Source organism: Phycodurus eques, chromosome 1 (genome assembly GCF_024500275.1).
Source record: "Phycodurus eques isolate BA_2022a chromosome 1, UOR_Pequ_1.1, whole genome shotgun sequence".
NCBI lineage: Eukaryota > Metazoa > Chordata > Actinopteri > Syngnathiformes > Syngnathidae > Phycodurus > Phycodurus eques.
Window position 1 is genome coordinate 19,456,467 of NC_084525.1, and position 22,620 is coordinate 19,479,086.

Here is a 22,620-nt window from a genome sequence, read left to right on the forward strand (position 1 = left end):
TAATTAAAAGAGACAGTCCGCAGCGCTAACGTTATGTTAGTAAAGTAGACTAACGTTAACATAGACTAATTGATTTGTGCTATATTAACGTCACCCGTCTCTCGGGTCCTGCAATGCAGTGTCGTACTCGGCGGACAGAAAGGTCCGTGTTACAACGAACGGGTGCTCGCCTTGTATTTCACTCTGAAATGCTACCACACCTTCGCCATTTGTCTCTTTTCTCCCTCCCTCTTCCCAATTCGGCGTCACGTTTTGCAACCGTTGTCTTCCTGCTTCTCAATCGAATCGCTTCACTTTCACGTCCACACATCGGTGACGTAAGCTACCTGATTTACAGTTTTGCTTTTCAATGTTTTTTTGATGTGCAAAATGCACATTTTGACCCTCGAACTGCGATGCTAGACCACTTAATTCGTGCCTCGCACAGATAAGTAGGTAAGCAATGATGTGCGTCAGTAGACACAGATTCCTCATGCTTTTTGCGTCCCTGATCATTTTTGTGCATCTAGGATGTGAGATGCACATCAAATGTGATTCTTGCACATTAAATATATTTGATACAATTGTATCATTATTGTATCATTGTATTCTGTGTTTATTTACGTTTTATACAACATCCCAGCTTCAATGTTATTGGGGTTTGTAGATGATCTGAAACACATTCAGTGTGAATGATGCAGTACAACAAACAGCGAAACACTTGCAGTTTTATATAAATGAGTGCCATAATTGTGTGTAAATTTTGGACTATACTGTATTTACATTTTTATTTGTCAAAGCAGTTTTAGGAGTGTTTGGGGATACGTTTTACTGACAGCTAACAAATGTTTCAAATAATAGTCTATATAAAAAAAGCTATCCCAGCTATCTTCGGTCGAGAGGCGGGGTACACCCTGAACTGGTCGCCAGCCAATCGCAGGGCACATATAAACAAACAACCATTCACATTCACACCTATGGGCAATTTAAAGTCTTCAATTAACCTACCCTGCATGTTTTTGGGATGTGGGAGGAAACCGGAGTACCCGGGGAAAACCCACGCAGGCACGGGGAGAACATGCAAACTCCACACAGGCGGGGCCGGGATTTGAACCCAGGTCCTCAGAACTGTGAGGCAGATGTGCTAACCAGTTGTACACCGTGCCGTCTAAAGCAGCAATATGTACAGTATAAATTACAGCAGTGGTCTGTGCATTTGGTGCCTTAGCCTTCAGTGGGGATTTTAACGACTTAACCCACCAACTAGAACACCTGAACATTATTTAGGGTTAATCAGAGGCACTTTAGCTACACTTGAAATTGTAGCAGGCTGCTCTCCCATTTAACCTGAGTTTGAATATGATTGGTTCATTCTGAAGACAGCCACATCCACAGTTATAAGTGTGCAACCACTTATCTCAGTTGTTTACATTTGCCCCCCAAGATGAGTTTTATAGCTAGGCCACATTCATGGTGGAAAAAGCTTTTAATGTATTTATTGTGGTCTCATTTTCTTATTTCACAAAAAAAAAACAGGTATTTGAACGTGGGTGTGTAGACTTTTTATATCCACTGTAGGTCAATGAGCTGTCAAAAATTAGCATTATCACTACTTTTGCAACTTAGATACACCGCTTGACATGGCTCTCATTAGATTATTAGGTGCAAATATGCCTAGTGTGAGCGCATATATATTCTCTTTGGCCAGTTCCTTTTTTACATAATGACTTTGAAGCATTTGCACATTATAGAAGTTGCAATGCAACACACACACGCAGCATGAATCACGAGTTGTCGCCCAAACTGTAACAAACACACTGGGAGCCAACTCTATCCTAACGGCATCAAAGTAGGTCAGAGAGTATTCCTCTGTCTGCGTGTGTTTATGTGTGCGTGCAGCTCCATCGAGGCTGCAGCACCCAGAAGTGAACAAAGCGACCCGGAAGCGTTGCTCGGGCTGGAGGCAGGCAGAAAGAACATCCAGCCTTTTTTTTTTTTTTTTTTTTTTTTTTTTGGTATATGAAGGCTGTGATCGCAAGACAATACCTGCAGTCAAGAGCAAAGGTATTTATTTGTGCATGTATTATCGTTCGACTATCTGCTCAAAACGGCTGCACCGTGCACGAAAAAAAAAAATGCAAGCCGCCGTCCTTTTGATTCGTCCAAGAGTTGCAGAATATTTGGGGGGGGGAAAAAACAAACAAACAACAAAAACAAAACAAAAACAAAAAAACCCACCTCAGCACTGAAAGTGGGATTTGTTTACGATGGCACGTCGCCCTCTAACTATATATCCGAGGCGTTATGTAGGACAAAGATAGGTGTTCGGTTTTGGACCGTTCTGCTTCAGACCGCATCTCGTCTTCTGTTTCCGCGCTGCTTTTTTTTCTTCTTTCCTCCCCCTTCGTCGGGGCATGGTTGTTGTAGGAAGTGTCAGTTTTTTGAAGGGGTGGGGAGGCCGGGCTATTCAAAGCTGCAAGGGGCCGTAAACAATCCATCATGCTAACATGGACGTGATAAAGCCACACTGTACGCGCTGACACGCGCTCTGTACATTTTTTGGGGAGGGGGGAGGGAGAAGAACACTGCAGAATATGGCGTCCCGCCTTATAAAAATAAGGCTGCCATTTTTGTTTCTCTTTTGTCTGGGAATGTTTTAAGATGGACCGTCAGGGTCTGGTCGAAAATGTGTGCGGCGCGCTTTGCCAGTAGCCCCGTGGCCGTCCAAAACGTCCCAAGAGCCGGCCGGTAGGAGATGGTCGAACACGGGCCACCCGAAGGCAAAGTTTCGAATGTAAGGGGAAAAAAAAAAAAAAAAAAAAAGACGTCGACTGGCTCGTTCTTGTGTGGAGAGACGCACATCACAGCGGAAAGGACCGATTATAGGCTACATGACAAGATACAAAGGCTAGATTTATTAAGACCTGTGACTCTTGAGTCGACACTACTGCACAGAATCTATATTAAAATTTGAGATTTTAAGATTTGAACTGCAACTCGCGTGGCGGCAATCTACGCAAGCTTACATGCACGAAGACAAACTTCCATTATAGCATGACGCCTCAATTTCTCACAGTTTTCCATCTCATGAAGAGCTATGAACAATATTTGATATACAAACATATTTGAACATCTAATAAGATCCATTACACTGCAAAACCGATCGTACAAAAGAAGTAAAAGGAATATATTATGCAAAATAATTTGTCAGGTTACAGAAAACAAGTAAACATCCTCAAAAAACACGTTTAAAACTAGTGTATTTATACTACATACACTCTTATACAGAGATGTCAAAAGTACTTAAGAAAGAGAGTGGCTTCAGTACTTTTACCAGTTGTTTTTTTCAGTGCTTTTACTTAAGTAAAAGTGCACACTTATAAATGTACTTAAGTAAAAAAGTAAATTTACATTGGTTACATTTTTGTTTTGGCAGTGGACAAATGATTGCAATAGTTGCAATTAATGCTGAAACATGACAATTTACTGCCAGTGAGCCTAACAGTCATTGCAGGCGCTTTTGAAAAAAACAGCCCAAAAAATATACTTACCAATGAAAGGTTATTCCCAGTTCTGAGTTCCCTTGTTGTGATTGTACAAAGTGTGTGCAACCGTACGCAGCACAATGTGCAGGCATCCTTGTTATTTTGGTTTCCAGAAACATGGAATGCACAGACACTTTGACCCCACTAGTTTAGCATTGCCATAGCCTCAAAGGTGAGTATCGTATCTATGATGCGCTTGGCTCATTTGTTTCCGGTGTCCGTTTTTTTGGCGTTCTGCTTTTTACGTCGCATCATCACTAACTCTAGAAGGTTTTAAAAGCAACACGCTCATTTTTTTAAATGTGAGGCGTAGAAAGTACAGATATGCGTGTCAAAAGTAAGGAGTAAAAATAAAAGGAGGCTAGAAAAATAAATACAAGTACAGATACCTGAAAAATCTACTTAGTACAAAGTAAAAAGTACTTCATTACTTCGAATCCCTTCCTATATAGTTATGGTTTCTTATTTTAAGACGGCCCATAACAGTAATAAAGTCTCAATAACAAGTTATAATCCTTAAGGTGCAACCAAACAGACCAAAAAAATGGCTTGCTTGCATATTTGACACATCAAACAACAAGACGACAATGAATGAATGGATTTAAAAAAAAAACAACAACAAAAAAACTTGCAAAGTATGTGACATCAGGCTTCAAATTGGTCAAGAATTGAGAAACTCTTTCAGTTTTCAGACTCTGTGGGCATGTTGCTTTCTGCTCTCAAAATCTCCGCTTCCCGGAACTTTCAGCTGTCAATCAAATACGTGTCTTCTTTTACAGCTCCTCCTAAGCGGGGAGAAATGCTCACACTGGCTGCACAGAGATATTCTGGGGCTGCCACCCCTTTGTCTCTGTTGAAATTTAGCGGGCCATGAATCGACGCTGTAAAGCCGCGATGCGTCGCAAGACCTAGGAGCGGGAAAAGTCATCCAGGCAGGGGGACCGTTGTGCCCGCACTGCTGTGAGCGTCGAAGTTCGGCCTTCGACAGTCACAGCCAGATGATTTTTTTCCCCCCTCCAGACACACTGTAGCCCAAATAATACAAAACACATTAGATGTGTTTTTCGAGTTGTGGGCATAGTTTGATGGTCAATTGCCCACTGTACTGGTAGTAATGGGTCACGTTAATGAATGAGGAAGTGGCAATTCTGCCGAATAGCCACTGCATGGAATAAAAGCGCTTGTTGTTTATATAGTGGGGGAGGGCCTCAAGCTAGAAAGTTTTATGCCCCAGTCGGCTGATGTCACGGGGCTAGTTTTTAGCCTTGCCCCCCAAAAAATCTTTTAGCTATAGCTCAACAATTCAGTGCTATATTGTTCTTAGTCTTTACACCTTTTCAGCACGTATCTTCAATCACATTTAATATATTCAGAAAAAAAACAAGATTAGGAGTTTGGTTGCACTTTAAGATTTTTAAGTCGGGACAATGCTTGAAGCAAGTGAAATGCTCACTCATAAACTGCAAGTTAAAACGAAAAATCATCAGACAGAACAAATCACAAAAGTTATATTTAAAAGCTAACCCTGTGAAACTCCTGTATTAAAATAAATTAGGATGACATTTTGACATTTGAACTTCAGCTCGTGGTGGCAATCTACGGAAGCGCACGCACACACATGCAGACAAACTTCCACAAAAACCTGAGACCTGAATTTGTCACTACATTTTCATTTATCTTGTGGAGAGTTGTGGATTCTCAAAATACAATCATACTTAAACATTTACTAAGATACATTAACACTGTAAAAACTGGGCTTAAAAAACAAGAACAAAAATAATTTAATAATTCATCTATTACTTGGTTTCAGCAAAATTATCTGTCAATAGATTTCTTAAAACAACAAAAAATACAGTCGATATCTACACAAATCTACACACACCTGTTCAAATGCGAGGTTTTGGGATGTAAAAAAAACAATTAAAAAACGGACTGAAATAATGGAAAAAATGTACAGTAACATAGTTAGATAAATATGCAAACCCTCAAGCTAAGACTTTGTAGCTGCACATTTTTCTTTTATTACAGAACCCAGTCATTTTGGGTCGGTGTCGATCAGTGTGGAATGTCTTGGTGTGGCAATATTTGCCTACTCTTCTTCACAAAAACGCTCCAAATCGGTCTGATTATGAGGGGATCTGCTGTGCACAGCCCTTTTCAGATCGCTCCTACAAATATTGTATTGAATGCCGGTCTGGACTCTCGCTAGACTATTTCGAAACCGAACATGGTCTTCTGGTGAAGCCATTCTCTTTAGTTGATTTGGATGTGCCTTGTGCGCTTTGGGTCATTGTCACGTGGAAAGATGATGTTCCTTTTCATCTTTGGCTTTCTAGCAGAAGATTGAAGGTTTTGTGCCAACACTGACTGATATTTGGAACTGTTCATAATTCCCTCCAGCTTGGCCAAGACCCCAGTTCCTTCAGAAGAAAAACTCCAATGCATGATGCTGTCACTACCATGCGCCACTGTAGATATGATCTTCCTTTGGGGATTAGCAGTGTTTTTGGAATTCTGCCCATAAAGTTCAACCTTGGTTTCACCAGACCTTCACAAGTTTTCCCACATGCATTTGAGATTTAAAGTCTGTTTTTGTAAAATGTAGCCAGCTTGGATGTTTTTCTTTGTAAGATAAGACTTCAGTCTTGCCACTCATAGCCCAGACTTATGAAGATGATGGGAGATTGTTGTGACATGTACTAAACAGCCAGTACTTGCCAAAAACACCTGCAGGTCCTTCAATGTTACTGACGGCCTCTTGGCAGCCTCCGTGTGCTGTTTTCTCCTTGTACTTTCAATTTTGGAGTGATGTCCAGTTCTTGGTAATGTTACCGTTATGCCATATTTTCTCCACTTGACTGTCTTCACTGTGTTCCATTGTATATTTAATGCCTTGAAAATTCTTTTGTACCCTTCTGACTGCATGAGATCCTTCTGATGCTGTGGAAGCTCTTTGCAGACGATGGCTTGTGCTGTAAGATATTACGACAAAAATGTCAAGAAAAGCCTACTAGAACATCAACATTTTCTTTGAGGTTAATCAGAGGCACTTTAAATGGTGTCAGGTGTGTGCTGATTCCCATTTAACATGAGTTTAAAATGTGATTGTTCATTCTGATTATAGCCACATCCCCAGTTATAAGAGGTTGTGCACACTTATCGAAGTTGTTCATTTTGACTTCTCCTCAGTAAAAGATTTCATTTCTTTCCTCCAGCAAGTTGTACAGGTTGGAGGTCACTTTCCGGTAATGGTGAAACAGTTTTGAAATGATTTATCTTGTTGTCATTGTTTTATATCAGAAAAAGTTGGTATTTGAACAGGGGTGAGTAGACCTTTTATATCTGCTGTATATAAGAGTAACATCAGTAAGGTTGCGTTGCCTCTCTCGCACTCTTTTCTCATTTAGAGTTGTACAGGTGAGGCAAGGTGACCTTTGCTTGGCAGCACACCTCACCTTGGATTAAAAGTTTCCAACATAAATCCCTGATTTTGCAACAGATCTTTGGCAATGTTCATATGGAAAATGATGATTATGTTCATGTTATCTGTTTCTTAGTGGGATTTAAATCTGCTAGTCACTTTTTTTAAAAACTGGTCGCTAGAGGCCAGGGTTTGCAAAAGTTGTTAAAAATACAAAAACATGTCACAAATTTGGCAACAGTGACTGCTTTTGTAAACTATCTCTGTTCGCAGAAAAAAAATAGATCATCCTGAGCAATAAACAAAAACAAAAAAATCCACCTCAGAAAATGTGCTCTGATTCTCAATTTTAGGATGGCAGAGCCTCGATTTAACAACCCTTATTTCTGGCCTCCACCTCCATCCATGCCTGGCCAGGTAAGTCATTTTCACTCATGTGATCTTTCCATCTTTCATTGTTAGCACGTGTGAAATGTCTGGAGTGACAAAAGCTACTAGATCAGGGGTCATTTCACATATCTGAAAAAAATCTATTGCAATGATCAAATACATGTTTACTACATATGAGGGTTAAATGTTTTTTTTTTTCATGAAGTCAGGTTTTATCTTTTCTAAATTGCATGGCGGGCAAGATGAAATGCTTTGTGTTGGTTGTGGACTTTTATTCTTGAAGTGGGTGTGCATAAATCACATGTAGTCACATTGTCAGTTTTCTGTTGAGCGTGACTTGTTAACCCTTTCAGTTGGATAACCTGGTGCTCATTAACAAGATCAAAGAGCAACTGATGGCCGAGAGGATCCGACCCTTGCATCTGCCGCCTACGTCCACTCCTTCCCAGCAACCTTTGCTGGTACCCACCTCGTCCCCAGACGGCGGCAGCTCTCAGCATGGCATGACGGTTAACAAGACACAGTCACAGCAGGTGCCGGCCCACCACCCACAACAGCAGTCAGACATCACCTTGCACTCCCGTTCAGGCTCCAGCTCCGGACCAGGTAGCAAACTTTTCTCCACTTCTTCCATGATGTAACTCTTAATTCCTGTCATGGTCTCCCCTCAGTTTCATTGATGCGATTTGTACCAGTAACCCCCCCCCCCCTAAAAGACAAAGAGGAGATAACAGTAGCCCAGTCAAGAATTGTCTTGGGAATGGTGGTGGTGTCGATGAAAGATACGAGTAACATTTGGTATCGCCTCACAATTTCCAGATGGAAGTATGGATAACAAGTCAGCTGTGAAGGCCAAAGGATTATGGGAGGACTGGCACATGAGGCAACTGAGCGAGCAGCACACCCGCGCCAACCATCGATCAGGTACTGTTAACTTTGCCTTTAGGAAAAAACTGACAAGCAGGCTAAAATTTGGAGGGGTAAAAAAATCGTAGTCAAATATATTGCTGGACTTGACAGCAGAGTACAGAGGTAGAATATTATTATTATTACGCTTTATGAAGCGTAAAATATGACAACGGAGACCCCGGACAGTTGAACAGCTGAAGCTGTACATCCAGCAAGAATGGGAAAGAATTCCACCTTTAAAGCGTCAACAATTAGTGTCCTCAGTTCCCAAACGTTTATTGAATGTTGTTAAAAGAAAAGGTGATGTAACACAGTGGTAAACATGACCCTGTCCCAGCTTTTTTGGAACGTGTTGCAGTCATAAAATTCTAAGTTAATGATTATTTGCTAAAAACAATAAAGTTTATCAGTTTGAACATTAAATATCTTGAAAGTGATTCGCCTATGAGTACTGTATGTAATTTAAAAAATAAATAAATATATATTTACAATAACTGTACTGTCCTGGGCATTTTAGGCCACGAAAAAAAACCCGACAAAAAAATTTTGTACTGTACAGTAAGATGGGTCCATATGATCTCCAAAAAAAATAAAAATAAAAAAAAAAGCTTCAATGTAATGGACAATCGGCTATATCGGATGACCCTCCACCCCTATTAGTCTATTCTATCGAGGTTCCACTGTATTTACAGTTTAAACTAGTAATACAGACAACTGTAAACATTTTGCAGTGGCAGTTCTTTTTTTTGTTTTTTGCAGGGCTTGGTCCCTAGCCCCCCATGAATAAAATGTACTGTACATAGGCTAGTTTTATGTTGGGAATGATCTGGAGTCCCCTAACTGGGGATGTGAGTTAACAATAACCTGGATTTGGAAATACAGTGGGTACGGAAAATATTTAGAAACTATTAAATATTTCACTCTTTTTTTATATTGCAGCCATTTGCTAAAATCATTTAAGTTCATTTTTTTCCTCATTTATGTACACACACGGCCTGTATAATCGCGCTAGAAACAGCTGACTTAAGAAATTAATATTGCAAAGAGAAACTATGCAGTAAAGTTAGAAAAACAGTTTATCGCTAACAACTCTAAACCAGTCTGGCATGCATTACAATCGCTAACCAATTACAACCAACCCCCCAAGCTGAGAACAATAAAAGACGAGCTGACGACTTGAACACCTTCTACTGCAAACTTGTAAAGGACACTTTCACATCCCACACCCACTCAGCCGCACCACCGACCACCATCACACCTCTAACTTCTGTCTTGACCATCCACGAACAGGATCTGAAATGCATCTTCAAACAACAAAATATCCACAAGGCAGCAGGCCCAGACCTTGTGTCGCCAACCTGCCTCAAAGTCTGCGCGGACCAGCTCGCTCCAGTCTTCACACAGATTTTCAATAGATCTCTGGAATTGTTTGAAGTACCGTCCTGTTTCAAACGCTCCACCATCATCCCAGTCCCCAAGAAACCTGCAATCTCGGGTCTGAATGACTGCAGGCCTGTCACCTTGACACCTGTGGTCATGAACGCCTCGTACTGGACCACCTCAAGAGCGTCACACATCCCCTGCTGGACCCCCTGCAGTTTGCCTACCGAGCAAACAGGTCTGCGGATAATGCAGTCAACATGGGACTGCACTTCATCCTAGAACACCTCGATGGCGCGAGGACCTACGCGAGGATCCTGTTTGTGGACTTCAGCTCTGCGTTCAACACCATCATCCCCAAACTTCTCTCATCCTAGCTTCTCCAGCTCAGCGTCTCGTCTGCCATCTGCCAGTGGATTTACAGCTGTGTCTTGACGAGCAGGACATAGCAGGTGAGGCTGGGGACACCACCTCATCTACACGCACCACCCGCACCGGGGCGCCCCAGGGTTGTGTCCTCTCGCCGCTGCTCTTCTCTCCCTACACGAACGACTGCACCTCAACACACCCGGCTGTCAAACTCCTGAAGTTTGCAGACGATACCACAGTCATCTGCCTCATCAAGGACGGTGACGAGTCTGCATATCGACAGGAAGTGGAGCAGCTGGAGCTGTGGTGCGGCCGACACAACCTGGAGCTGAGCACGCTCAAGACTGTAGAGATGATCGTGGACTTCAGGAGGCATCCTTCGCCACAGCTGCCCCTCGCGCTGTCCAGCTGCCTTGTGACCTTCAAATTCCTGGGAATTACAGTCTTGTGGGACCTGAAGTGGGAGATCAACATCAACTCCATCCTCAAAATGGCCCAGCAGAGGATGTACTTCCTGCAGCTTCTGAGAAAGCATGGCCTGCCACGGGAGGTGTTGAGGCCGTTCTACACAGCAGTCATTGAATCAGTCCTGTGTTCTTCCATCACAGTCTGGTTTGGTGCTGCTACAAAAAAGGACAAACTCCGACTGCAACGGACATTCAAAACTGCTGAAAAGATTGTCGGTACCCCTCTACCCACCCTTGAGGACTTGCATGCTGCCAGAACTAAGACAAGAGCATGTGAAATCCTCTTGGACCCTCCACATCCTGGTCACCACCTCTTCCAGCTCCTTCCCTCAGTTAGGCGCTACCGAACAATGCAAACTTAAACAAGTAGATATTCCAACATCTTACAATCTCGGGTCTAAATGAGTAGAGGCCTGTCGCCTTGACATCTGTGGTCATGAAGTCCTTTGAACGTCTTGTGCTGGACCACCTCAAGAGCGTCACAGGTCCCCTGCTGGAACCGATGCAGTTTGCCTACCGCGCAAACAGGTCTGCGGGTGATGCAGTCAACATGGGACTGCACTTCATCCTAGAACACCTCGACAGTGCAGGGACCTATGCGAGGATCCTGTTCGTGGACTTCAGCTCAGCGTTCAACACCATCATCCCTGAACTCCTTTCCTCCAAGCTTCTCCAGCTCAGCGTCTCGCCTGACATCTGCCAGTGGATTTATAGCTTCCTGACGGGCAGGACACAGCAGGTGAGGCTGGGGGAGGCCACCTCATCCACACGCAGCATCAGCACTGGGGCGCCCCAAGGTTGTGTCCTCTCTCCGCTGCTCTTCTCTTTCTACACGAACGACTGCACCTCAACGCACCCGGCTGTCAAACTCCTGAAGTTTGCAGATGACACCACTGTCATCGGCCTCATCAACGACGGTGACGAGTCTGCATATCGACAGGAAGTGGAGCAGCTGGAGCTGCGGTGCGGCCGACACAACCTGGAGCTGAGCACGCTCAAGACTGTAGAGATGATCGTGGACTTCAGGAGGCATGCTTCGCCACAGCTGCCCCTCGCGCTGTCCAGCTGCCTTGTGACAACCGTCGAGACCTTCAAATTCCTGGGAATTACAGTCTCTCAGGACCTGAAGTGGGCGATCAACATTAACTCCGTCCTCAAAAAGGCCCAGCAGACGATGTACTTCCTGCGGCTTCTGAGAAAGCATAGCCTGCCATAGGACCTGCTGAGGCAGTTCTACACAGCGGTCATCGAATTAGTCCTGTGTTCTTCCATCACAGTCTGGTTTGGTGCTGCAACGGACAATCGAAACTGCTGAAAAGATTGTCGGTACCCTCCTACTCACTTTTGAGGACTTGCACGCTGCCAGAACTAAGACAAGAGCATGTGAAATCCTCTTGGACCCTCCACATCCTGGTCACCACCTCTTCCAGCTCCTTCCCTCAGTTAGGCGCTACCGAACAATGCAAACTTAAACAAGGAGATATCCCAACAGCTTCTTCCCTCTTGCCATTAACTTATTAAACAGTTAACCTTCTAATGTTCCATTGCAACATGCTGCCAATTTTGTCTTGAGTTTGTTGTCACAGCTCTGTCGGGCCAATTATGCATTACTCTTGCACTCACTGTAGTAGTCTCGCCACGCTGCACTTATGTACAGATGTATTCTGTTTTTATTTAACACAACGTCCCAACTTCATTTGAATTGGGGTTGTACATTGGCTTTTGTAATCAGCCAACATTAAATTTAAATTCCTGATGCTGTCCATTAAGGAAATGGCATTTCAATGTCATGACAAGTTACTGTTTGTATTCAGTGTATGTGACAGAATTGTCCTGCCTGCCTCCACAGGCCTGGCTCCTTCATCACGACCTGAAAGCCACAGCACCTCTGAGGCTCTAACCCCCACGACGCCAACCTCCAGCAGCCAGAACCGCCTGGGTGGCGCCCCCTCTGTCAACATCATCTCTGGGCTGGTGAGTGGTCCTGGCATGGACCACATGAAGGTGGGAGGCCTGGCGGGACTGTTGGGCCCCCCACCCAAGGCACCACGGGGACGAAAGAAGATTAAAGCTGAGAACGCGTCAGGTCCTTTGCTGGTGGTCCCCTACCCTATACTAGCAGACCAAGGCTGTGTCACTGTGGCATCCAAAGAGGGAAAAACATACAGGTGGGACACTCAAAGCTGCTGCTCCCTCACCCAGATACAGTATGTACTGTACAGTAGTTCCCATTTATTTATGGAGCGCTCATTTCTATCCTAATTTACATCACTGCACTTTTCAGAATAAAGCAGGGATCAGACCCTATCGCTAACATTAAATTGGCTCAACAGCTCTCTAGAGGGCGAACACTTTAATTGTGGTCGTTAGTGGGCATTTATTATTAATACCTTTAAAATAGGCCATGGACCAATACACAAAAACATACAAACGTATGAAATAGTCTACATTTTTCTGTCAAATATAGTTTTTTAAAGTGCACAAAAATAGGTATTTTGTGTTGTTTAATAGGGACCCGAGCTGTCAGAATGATAAATGACAAATAATAAAGAATAAGGAAAACTGTAGAGTACATACAGATATACTCAAAAACATGCAATTACCCTAAAAATGACTTTGAAACAAGTTATTGTCTGAACACAATCTGTCCTGCCTCACTCGTACTCAGTGTCTATAGTGTCATATTTCACAACCAACAGTAAAGGCTTCTTTATACTCGCGCGAACCGCGACCGCACTGACATCACTGCGGCTATCCCACACGCAGTTTGCCTTTATACTCGAGCGCAACCCACGCGCGCTGTTTTGAAAGTGTGATGCAGTTCTCCTACAAGTCGGGGATGTCCCCAAGGCTGGTATTGGCTAGGACACCACAGAGTGGAGTTTCCTCTGCATTTTGTGGCCATTTCCGGTAGCCTTTTTTACTTTACTTTCCGTAACAAGGAGAAAAGCAACAAGAATGGCGATCATGGAACAGTCTGCTCGAACAAATGGACCTAGATGACCAGATGATACGTTTAATTATGCTGCGAAATCGATCGAGAAGGCGGCGGCGTAGGTGCTATGTGGAACCGGGAGAAACACTAATTACATCATCACAGCATGTGACTAAAACGGACCAATCATGAGAGATGATCTCCGCGGCATTCTACGCGCAGCAAAATTTTTTCTCGTGTACGCGTCAAGTGACGCAGAGGGGCCGCGTGAGCCAATTCTTCGGTCACGTGATGCAATGCGGGCATTGTCGGCCGCGGGAGTATAAAGAGGCCTTAACACTTGAAGCTCATTTGTTCATTCGTCAAAAAGAGTCCACATTTGCCTACTTTAAGCTGCTTATAGACACTCCAGTTGAAGTTGACTGAAACTAAACACAACAAAGAATTACATTCATCCATCCATCCATTTTCTACCGCTTATCCGAGGTCGGGTCGCGGGGGCAGTAGCTTTAGCGGGGACGCCCAGACTTCCCTCTTCCCAGCCACTTCCTCCAGCTCTTCCGAGGGGATCCCGAGGCGTTCCCAGGCCAGCCGAGAGATGTAGTCGCTCCAGCGTGTCATGGGTCATCCCCAGGGTCTCCTCCCGGTGGGACGTGCCCAGAACACCTCACCGGGGAGGCTTCCGGGAGGCATCCAAATCAGATGCCCCAGCCACCTCATCTGGCTCCTCTCGATGTGGAGATCCTCCCGGATGACCGAGCTTCTCACCCTATCTCTAAGGGAGAGCCCGGACACCCTGCGGAGGAAACTCATTTCGGCCGCTTGTATCCGGGATCTTGTTCTTTCAGTCATGACCCACAGCTCGTGACCATAGGTGAGGGTAGGAACGTAGATCGACCGGTAAATCGAGAGCTTTGCCTTCGACCGATACAAAGTCCGTATCACTGAGGACGCTGCACCGATTCGCCTGTCGATCACCCGTTCAATTCTTCCCCCACTCGTGAGCAAGACCCCAAGATACTTGAACTTCTCCACTTGGGGCAGGATCTCATCCCCGACCCGGAGAGGGCACGCCACCCTTTTCCGACTGAGGACCATGGTCTCAGATTTGGAGGTGCTGATTCTCATCCCAGCCGCTTCACACTCGGCTGCGAACCGCTCCAGTGAGAATTGGAGATCACGGCTTGATGAAGCAAACAGAACCACATCATCTGCAAAAAGTAGGTATGCAATTCTGAGGCCACCAAAATGGACCCCCTCTACGCCTCGGTTGCGCCTAGAAATTCTGTCCATAAAAGTTATGAATCAGTGACAAAGGGCAGCCTTGGCAGAGTCCAACCCTCACCGGAAACGAGTCCGACTTACTGCCGGCAATGCGGACCAAGCTCTGACACCGGTGGTACAGGGACCGAACAGCCCAGTATCAGGGGGTTTGGTACCCCATACTCCGAAGCACTCCGAATCCCAGAGGGACACGGTCGAATGCCTTCGCCAAGTCCACAAAACACATATAGACTGTTTGGGCGAACTCCCATGCACCCTCGAGGACCCTGCCGAGGGTGTAGAGCTGGTCCACTGTACCACGGCCAGGACGAAAACCACCCTACTCCTCCTGAATCTGAGATTCGACTTCCCGACGGACCCTCTTCTCCAGCACCCCTGAATAGACCTTACCAGGGAGGCTGAGGAGTGTGATCCCCCTGTAGTTGGAACACACCCTCCGGTCCCCTTTCTTAAAAAGGGGGACCACCACCCCAGTCTGCCAATCCAGAGGCACTGTCCCCGATGTCCACGCGATGTTGCAGAGGCGTGTCAACCAGGACAGCCCCAGTACATCCAGAGCCTTTAGGAACTCCGGGCGTATCTCATCCACCGCCGGGGCCTTTCCACCGAGGAGCTTTATAACCACCTTGGTGACCTCAACCCCAGAGATAGGAGAGCCCGCCTCAGAGAACCCAGACTCGGCTTCCTCATGGTATGGTGTGTCGGTGGAGTTGAGGAAGTTTTTGAAGTATTCTCCCCACCGACTCACAACGTCCCGAGTCGAGGTCAGCAGCGCCCCATCCCCACTATACACAGTCTTGGTGGTGCACTGCTTTCCCATCCTGAGACGGCGGATGTGGAGCAGAATTTCCTCGAAACCCCCCGAAAGTCTCTTTCCATGGCCTCACCGAACTCCTCCCATGCCCGAGTTTTTGGTTCAGCGACCACCAAAGCTGCATTCCGCTTGGCCAGCCGGTACCCATCAGCTGCCTCAGGATTCCCACAGGCCAAAAAGGCCTGATAGGACTCCTTCTTCAACTTGACTGCATCCCTCACCGTTGGTGTCCACCAACGGGTGGGTACTCTGAACTGATGTTTGGTGTACAGGCACAAACAACAGTCAGGACCTGTCCCCCCACCCCAAGGTACAGGCGGGCAATAAGTATACCCACACCTGCTCGGCGCCTCTCACCGTGGGCAACTCCAGAGTAGAAGAAAGTCCAGGCCCTCTTGAGAGGACTGGTACCAGAGCCCAAGCTGTGTGTGGAGTCGAGCTCTATATCTAGTCGGAACTTCTCAACCTCACACACTCCTTCACTGCCAGAGCGGTGACATTCCACGTACCTAGAGCCAGCTTCTATAACCGGGGATCGGATCGCCAAGGTCCGCCCAGCTCACACTGCACACGACCCCTATGACCTCTCCCACAGGTGGTGAGCCCATGGGAAAAGAATTACATATGTTGTATATTTTAATACAGTACATACAGTACTTCCTTTAAAAAATATTGCCAGCTCAATGCTAGCACTCAATGCAAAACCCTTTTGACCGGCTTGCAAAAATTAGCATTAGACAGCACGGGAGGGATTTACCTTCAAATAACCAATATTCACACACAAACGCTGTAGTAACACATACAGACAGTTAATATAACAGGGGTGGGTAAAAATGTCTATTCAGCAACACATTGAAATGTTTCTTCTCGCAATTCAATATCGATTCTGCAAATATGCATCATCTGCTTATTTTATGGCGCTGACATTTCTAGTTGTTTTTCTTTTTAAATTACATAACTGCTAGGTGTTCGCGGAACGGTGAACAAGTGGTTAGCACATCTGCCTCACAGTTCTGGGGACCGGGGTTCAAATCCCGGCCTCGCCTGTGTGGAGTTTGCAAGTTCTCCCTGTGCCTGGGTGGATTTTCTCCGGGCACTCAGGTTTCCTCCTACATCCCAAAAACATGCGTGGTAGGTTGATTGAAGACTAAATTGCCCGTAGGTGTGAATGTGAGTGTGAATGGTTGTTTGTTTCTATTTGCCCTGCGATTGGCTGGCGACCGGTTCAAGGTGTGCCCTGCCTCCTGCCCGAAGATAGCTGGGATAGGCTCCAGCAGCCCGCGACCGTAGTTAGGATAGCGGTAAAGAAAATGGATGGATGGATGGAACTGCTAGGGGAGGTTAAAAAAAAAAAAAAAAAAAAAAAAAAAAAGTCACACATTCCAAATGTGTTCAATAAGCTAACGCTGGGTCTTCTTGTTTTTCCCCCACCCCCAAGATGCAAAGTGTGCCCACTCACCTTCCTGACCAAGTCAGAGATGCAGTTCCACTCCAAGTCCCACACAGAGGCCAAACCACACAAGTGTCCCCACTGCTCCAAGACCTTCGCGAACGCCTCATACCTGTCCCAGCACCTGCGTATCCACTTGGGCATTAAACCCTACCATTGCTCCTACTGTGAGAACTCCTTCCGCCAACTTTCACATCTGCAGCAGCACACCAGGTCAGTCAGCTATCATGTGCCTTTAAAGAGAACCATAACTAACAAGTTGACATTTTGGAATAAAATGTGAATATTCATGACCACTTACTTGTTCCGCTTCCTCGGATGCAGAATCCACACCGGCGACAGGCCTTATAAATGTGCTCACCCCGGATGTGAAAAGGCTTTTACCCAGCTGTCCAATCTCCAGGTCGGTTTATTTCTACCACTCTAGCTTCAAAACACAGAGGTAGACAATAAGTCAAAGGTCCTGATGTTGGCGACTGCTTATAAATGATGATAAATGTGTCTTTCCAGTCTCACCAGAGGCAGCACAATAAAGACAAACCGTACAAATGTCCCAACTGCTACCGTGCCTACTCTGACTCCGCATCGTTGCAGATCCACTTGTCGGCGCACGCCATCAAAAACGCCAAGGCCTACTGCTGTAGCATGTGTGGCCGGGCGTACACCTCAGTAAGTAAACCACAACACACACGGATGCATACCTGTATCTGTGTGTAGCTATGATTTTCATTCTTAAGTGAAGCCTGTTGTAATATGTAAGTAACTAAGTAAATTGTATTTATATGACACCTCTCACAGTTTCTCTGTTCCAATGCAGTTGTTGTTTGAAGTCAAAAAGCAAGTTCATGGCATGAAAAGCGTTGATGCAGTGATGTCATAGCATCAACAGAGGATCATTGCGCCCCTACTGCTGTACTTCTGTTTTTATTGTGTAAAGTGTACGCTTTGCAGATCAGTGTAGATCATAATGTATGTTGTCTGTCTTTGCAGGAGACCTACCTTATGAAGCACATGTCCAAACACACAGTGGTGGAACACCTCGTGAGCCACCAGTCCCCCCAGAGGACCGAGTCCCCCAGCATCCCCATAAGGATCTCGCTTATCTGAGCTGCCCAGTGACCAGTATCGGTTCCATTTAGAGTCCATGTTAGGCACGAGCCTCACAGGCCCTGCGCCGGGGGTCATCTACACAAGGCTTACATTAGCATTATGACAGCTGACGTAAGCATTCAGCGCAAGAGTTGACAACACAAGCGCTTTTTAGTGAATGTAATAATACAGCTAGATGTTGTCCAGAGGACGGGGTGGCAAAGAATGTCTTGCGTCAGATTTAATAAGCACTTTCGTAAGCGTCATGTAAACAGCCTGCCCCTGTTTTCGTAAAGAGTCCTCTCAGAGAGCAGATGATTCTTTATGAATATGGGCACAGATTAATTGGGCATAAAACATTTATTTTATTTTATTGTTTTCTTTCTCCACCATTAAATGAGATTGATTCCCAACTATACCAGATAATAAATTCCCCTCCGAAAATTTTTTTTTTTATACAGTTGTAAAATGTTTGCTGGATGTATTCTGGAGACATCCAAAGAGATTTTTAAAGCACTTTTTAGGCCTTGTGGTTTTGGCTCAAATTGTTGAAATTTTGTTTGTTGGGAAAATGTCAAAGGGCATTATCTGTGGCAGCTAAGAGCAGTTAAAGTGTAGGGGAAAAAACGGGCTCTTCTGTCACTTCAGTTTTGTTTTACTCACATGGTTGTGCAAGAAAACACTGACAGGGTCATAAAAATTTCAACAGAGGCAATCGTAGATGACAATGGAAGCATTTAATGATTGTATTGTTTTATTGATGTGAGGAGGGAAGGAGTAAAAAAAAAAAAGTGTAAAGGGAAGTTCTCACCCCCGCTTAAATCCTTCACTCTCTATTTGATGGCAGCTTGGTGATTATACCACATGATCACAGTAACACTGCTTTTATAAATTTCCATTCCCCCCTGACCTTTCCACCCCTTCGTACACCCTGCAAACTAGTGCCATATGTTGAAAGCCAGTCTTGTAATATTAAGCTTTATTTTTAGTTGTATTGGTTGCTGTACACTTAACCGGGGCCAGGTCTGATCCGCCATACTTGGTTATTTCCCCTACTAAAAATAATAAAATCAAATAAAAAAAATACAAACTTTTATTTTACTTGAGTAGCAAACAATGCTAACCATTGGACCAAAATGTGAAGTAACTGTACAGAACCCAGTCAGGATTTTGTCATGAGCTTTATCCATAAGAATTAACTGTAGTATAAATATCTTCCACAATGCTTACAGTGAATCCGGAAAGTATTCGCAGCGTTTCACTTTTACATTTTATGTTACACTCTTACTACAAAGTGGAATAAGTTAATTTTTCCTCACTTCTACATACAACGTCCCATAATGACAAAATAAAAGTGTTTTTTTTTTTGCCAATTTATTAAAAAGAAAATCTAACATCACATGTATGTAAGTATACGCAGCCTTTGCTTAATACATTGTTGACACACTTGAGACAGCAATTACAGCCTCAAGTCTTTTTGAATATGATACCGCAAGATTGGCACAGCCATCTTTGGCTTGTTTCCCCGTTTCTCTCTGCAGCACCTCTCAACTTCCATCAGTTTGGACGGTGAGTGACGTTGTATAGCTATCTAAGATTTCTTTAGAGATGTTCAGTCGGATTCAAGACTGGGCTCTGGCTGAGCCACTTAAAGGCAATCACAGAGTTGCCCTGAAGCAAGCCTTTGATATCTCGACTATGTGGTAGGGGTCGTCCTGCTGAAGGATGAACCACCCTAGTATGAGGTCAAGAGCGCTCTGGAGTAGGATTTCACTGGACATTACTACATTCATCTTTCGCTTGACTTGTCTCCCAATTCCATCCATCCATCCATTTTCTGAGCCGCTTCTCCTCACAAGGGTCGCGGGCGTGTTGGAGCCTATCCCAGCTATCATCGGGCAGGAGGCGGGATACACCCTGAACTGGTTGCCAGCCAATCACAGGGCACATACATACAAACAAACAAACAACCATTCACACTCACATTCACACCTACGGGCAATTTAGAGTCCCCAATCAATGCATGTTTTTGGGATGTGGGAGGAAACCGGAGTGCCCGGAGAAAACCCACGCAGACACGGGGAGAACATGCAAACTCCACACAGGCGGGGCCTGAACCCGGGTCCTCAGAACTGTGAGGCTGACGCTCTAACCAGTCGGCCACCGTGCCGCCTCTCCCAATTCCTACCACTGAAAAACATTGCCAACCGGCATTGGCACAAAAATGTTTTTTCATGGGTGCATCCCACATACTCATTTCTGATGCTCATCCCACAGATGTTCCATACAAAAGTGGCACCATTTAAAAGGGCAATGAACAAGCTTTCCAAATGTATAAGATTTACCAAGAAGCATGGTTACAAATATAAATAATCTATCCATTCATTTTCTGTACCGCTTATCCTCACTAGGGTCGCGGGCTTGCTGGAGCCTATACTAGCTACCTTCAGGCGAGAGGGGGGTAAACTGGTCGGCAGCCAATCGCAGAGCCCAAATAAACAACCATTCGCATTCACAGTCACACCTCCGGGCAATTTTGAGTCTTAACCAACCAACCACGCATGTTTTTGGGATGTGGGAGGAAACCGGAGCACCCGGAGAAAACGGATGTGGGAGGAAACCGGAGCACCCGGAGGCACGGAAAGAACATGCAAACTCCACACAGGCGAGGCCTGGATTTGAACCCCAGTCCTCAGAACTGTGAAGCAGATGTGCTCAGTTGTCCACTGTGCCGCCAATAAAAATAAGTATAGTAATAGTAAACACTAATTTCCCTACTTTTTGGGCTATCTTTAGCCAGATGTGTACCTTTCCAAATCGGGTCCAATCAACTGAATTTACCAAAGGTTGACTCCAATTAAGCTATAAAAACAATCAAGAATGATCAAAAGAGCAGTGGCGGGTGGTGCATGTCAGATCTGGGCCTTCAGTGGAGACTTAAGTGACATACTCACAATGTCGTTTTTCTTAAAGCCTGCCCGACATCAATCTAAACCTCAGTGAAGGCCTCATTTGGTGAATCTCAAAGCTGATTGGTTAATAAAATTGCTAATAGTGTGTGTCGTAGGCCAGCACTCCTGATTCTGAAGGCCCTTGGCAGATTACATTGACATGAAAACACATAGAAGCTGAAATCTAATTGGACAAAAAAAATTAAATGCACACTAATGGAAGTTGGGCAGCTCCAAAAATGGACAGACTTCAACAGACTTCAATCTTTTTTTCCCCATGTTGTCATTATGAGACGTGTGTAGATTTTTATTTTGGGGGGATCATTGAATCCATTATAGAATAAGGTAAGATACCACAACAGAGAAAGTGAAGTGTGCGCAATAATTTCTGGATGCATTGTACATGGTGAGATTCATGTGACGCCTTCCTCTTTTACATTGTCTTCAGTAGTATTACTTTGACTCCACACAGTATTTTCCGTTGTACTCTTAAACCTCTTGATGGTACTAATAGGGTATAATGTATTTTTCAAAGCACTTGTGGAAAGATGCTATTGCGAGGTGTCACAACCAAGAAGGAACCGCGAACAGTGTGCAAAAATAAAAAGTAAGCAAGAGTCCAAGCGTAGGACTCAAGTCACTGGCCTGGGTGTGTTATTAGGATTCCCACATAGTTTCTTGGCAGGACACGCCCTGCTCCAGTATTACTGGCTCCAGGACACATGCCGCTATGATTGGCTGTTGTATCTTTGTAGAACACGCCCTGCGACGTTGTTTCCCACTAACCCTAACCCACCCTAATCCGAACCTTAACCCATCCTAAACCGCCTTAAACCCCAACCCTAGCCTTAAAACTAACCATAACTAACTTCTTTGTTTTCATTTCTTACAAATGTGATCCGTTTTGGATGGTGATCTCGTTACATCTGCATAGCCTGCCCTTCCCGGAAAGCAGGAGCCCATCATGTTGCAGTGGGGCGTGTCCTGCCTAGAAAATGTATGGGAATCCTAATAATGCGGCCTGGGGCAACTTTTGACATTTACGCCAACAACAAGCCCTGCCTCCTAACCTTTCTCTCTTTGGAGATAGTAATGGGCAGAATGTTCATGTTGCTGTACTGTATAACATGTTTCTCATTTATAATATCTATTTTTAAAGGTTTCATAAATATGTTCCGTTTCAAGTGAGAAAAAAAACTATTACCTTCTTATGTTACTAATCACCTTTTATATCAGTTGTTTTATATGTAAGCCTTAACTGTTTTATCATCCCATCTCCATTACTCTGTATTGTGTTCTGCAGTATTCAGTCCTGTAAGCATTTTGTTTTTTTCATGTTCCCTCCCGCATGGAGCTGTAATCTGTATGATAACTGTTTAACCTGAGTTCTCTAAGGAAAATTATTGCATAGATTTATGAAACCTTTTCCTGTCTTGCATTGTGGCTTCATATATGGTTTTTAGACAACGAAATATGCACAACCAAGACTGAAAAGTTAACCCATGGGTTAGCAATGTTTCAAATAAAATGAAAACAAGCTTTGTATCTTTACCTTGTTTAATAAACACACTGCCATAAATTCTGTGCATTTTGCTTGTTTTGCCTGAAAGAGACTGTCTGCATGCAGTGCAAGATGC

At 44.6% G+C, this 22,620-nt stretch overlaps 1 protein-coding gene across 4 annotated transcripts; it reads left to right on the forward strand.

The window, feature by feature from the left end:
- Nucleotides 1-1,982: 1,982 nt before the first annotated feature.
- Nucleotides 1,983-22,562, forward strand: znf362b (zinc finger protein 362b). Of its 4 annotated transcripts, none has more exons than XM_061681825.1 (9): nucleotides 1,983-2,043; nucleotides 7,299-7,362; nucleotides 7,689-7,941; nucleotides 8,155-8,259; nucleotides 12,310-12,628; nucleotides 16,932-17,156; nucleotides 17,268-17,346; nucleotides 17,454-17,612; nucleotides 17,934-22,562. In XM_061681825.1, exons 2-9 carry the CDS (start codon nucleotides 7,300-7,302, stop codon nucleotides 18,048-18,050), a joined length of 1,320 nt encoding a protein of 439 aa, XP_061537809.1. In that variant the 5' UTR covers nucleotides 1,983-2,043; nucleotide 7,299; the 3' UTR covers nucleotides 18,051-22,562. The 4 variants fall into 4 exon arrangements, with proteins under 4 accessions (XP_061537809.1, XP_061537827.1, XP_061537800.1 ...); XM_061681843.1 differs by having other exon boundaries at nucleotides 7,716-7,941; XM_061681816.1 differs by lacking the exon at nucleotides 1,983-2,043 and adding an exon at nucleotides 2,057-2,773.
- The last annotated feature ends 58 nt before the right edge of the window (nucleotides 22,563-22,620 follow it).

Coding starts and splice junctions, on each gene's coding strand:
- znf362b (XM_061681816.1), top strand. Junction 8,260..12,309: donor CCGCGCCAACCATCGATCAG/GTACTGTTAACT, acceptor CTGCCTCCACAG/GCCTGGCTCCTTCATCACGA. Junction 17,347..17,453: donor CCCAGCTGTCCAATCTCCAG/GTCGGTTTATTT, acceptor GTGTCTTTCCAG/TCTCACCAGAGGCAGCACAA.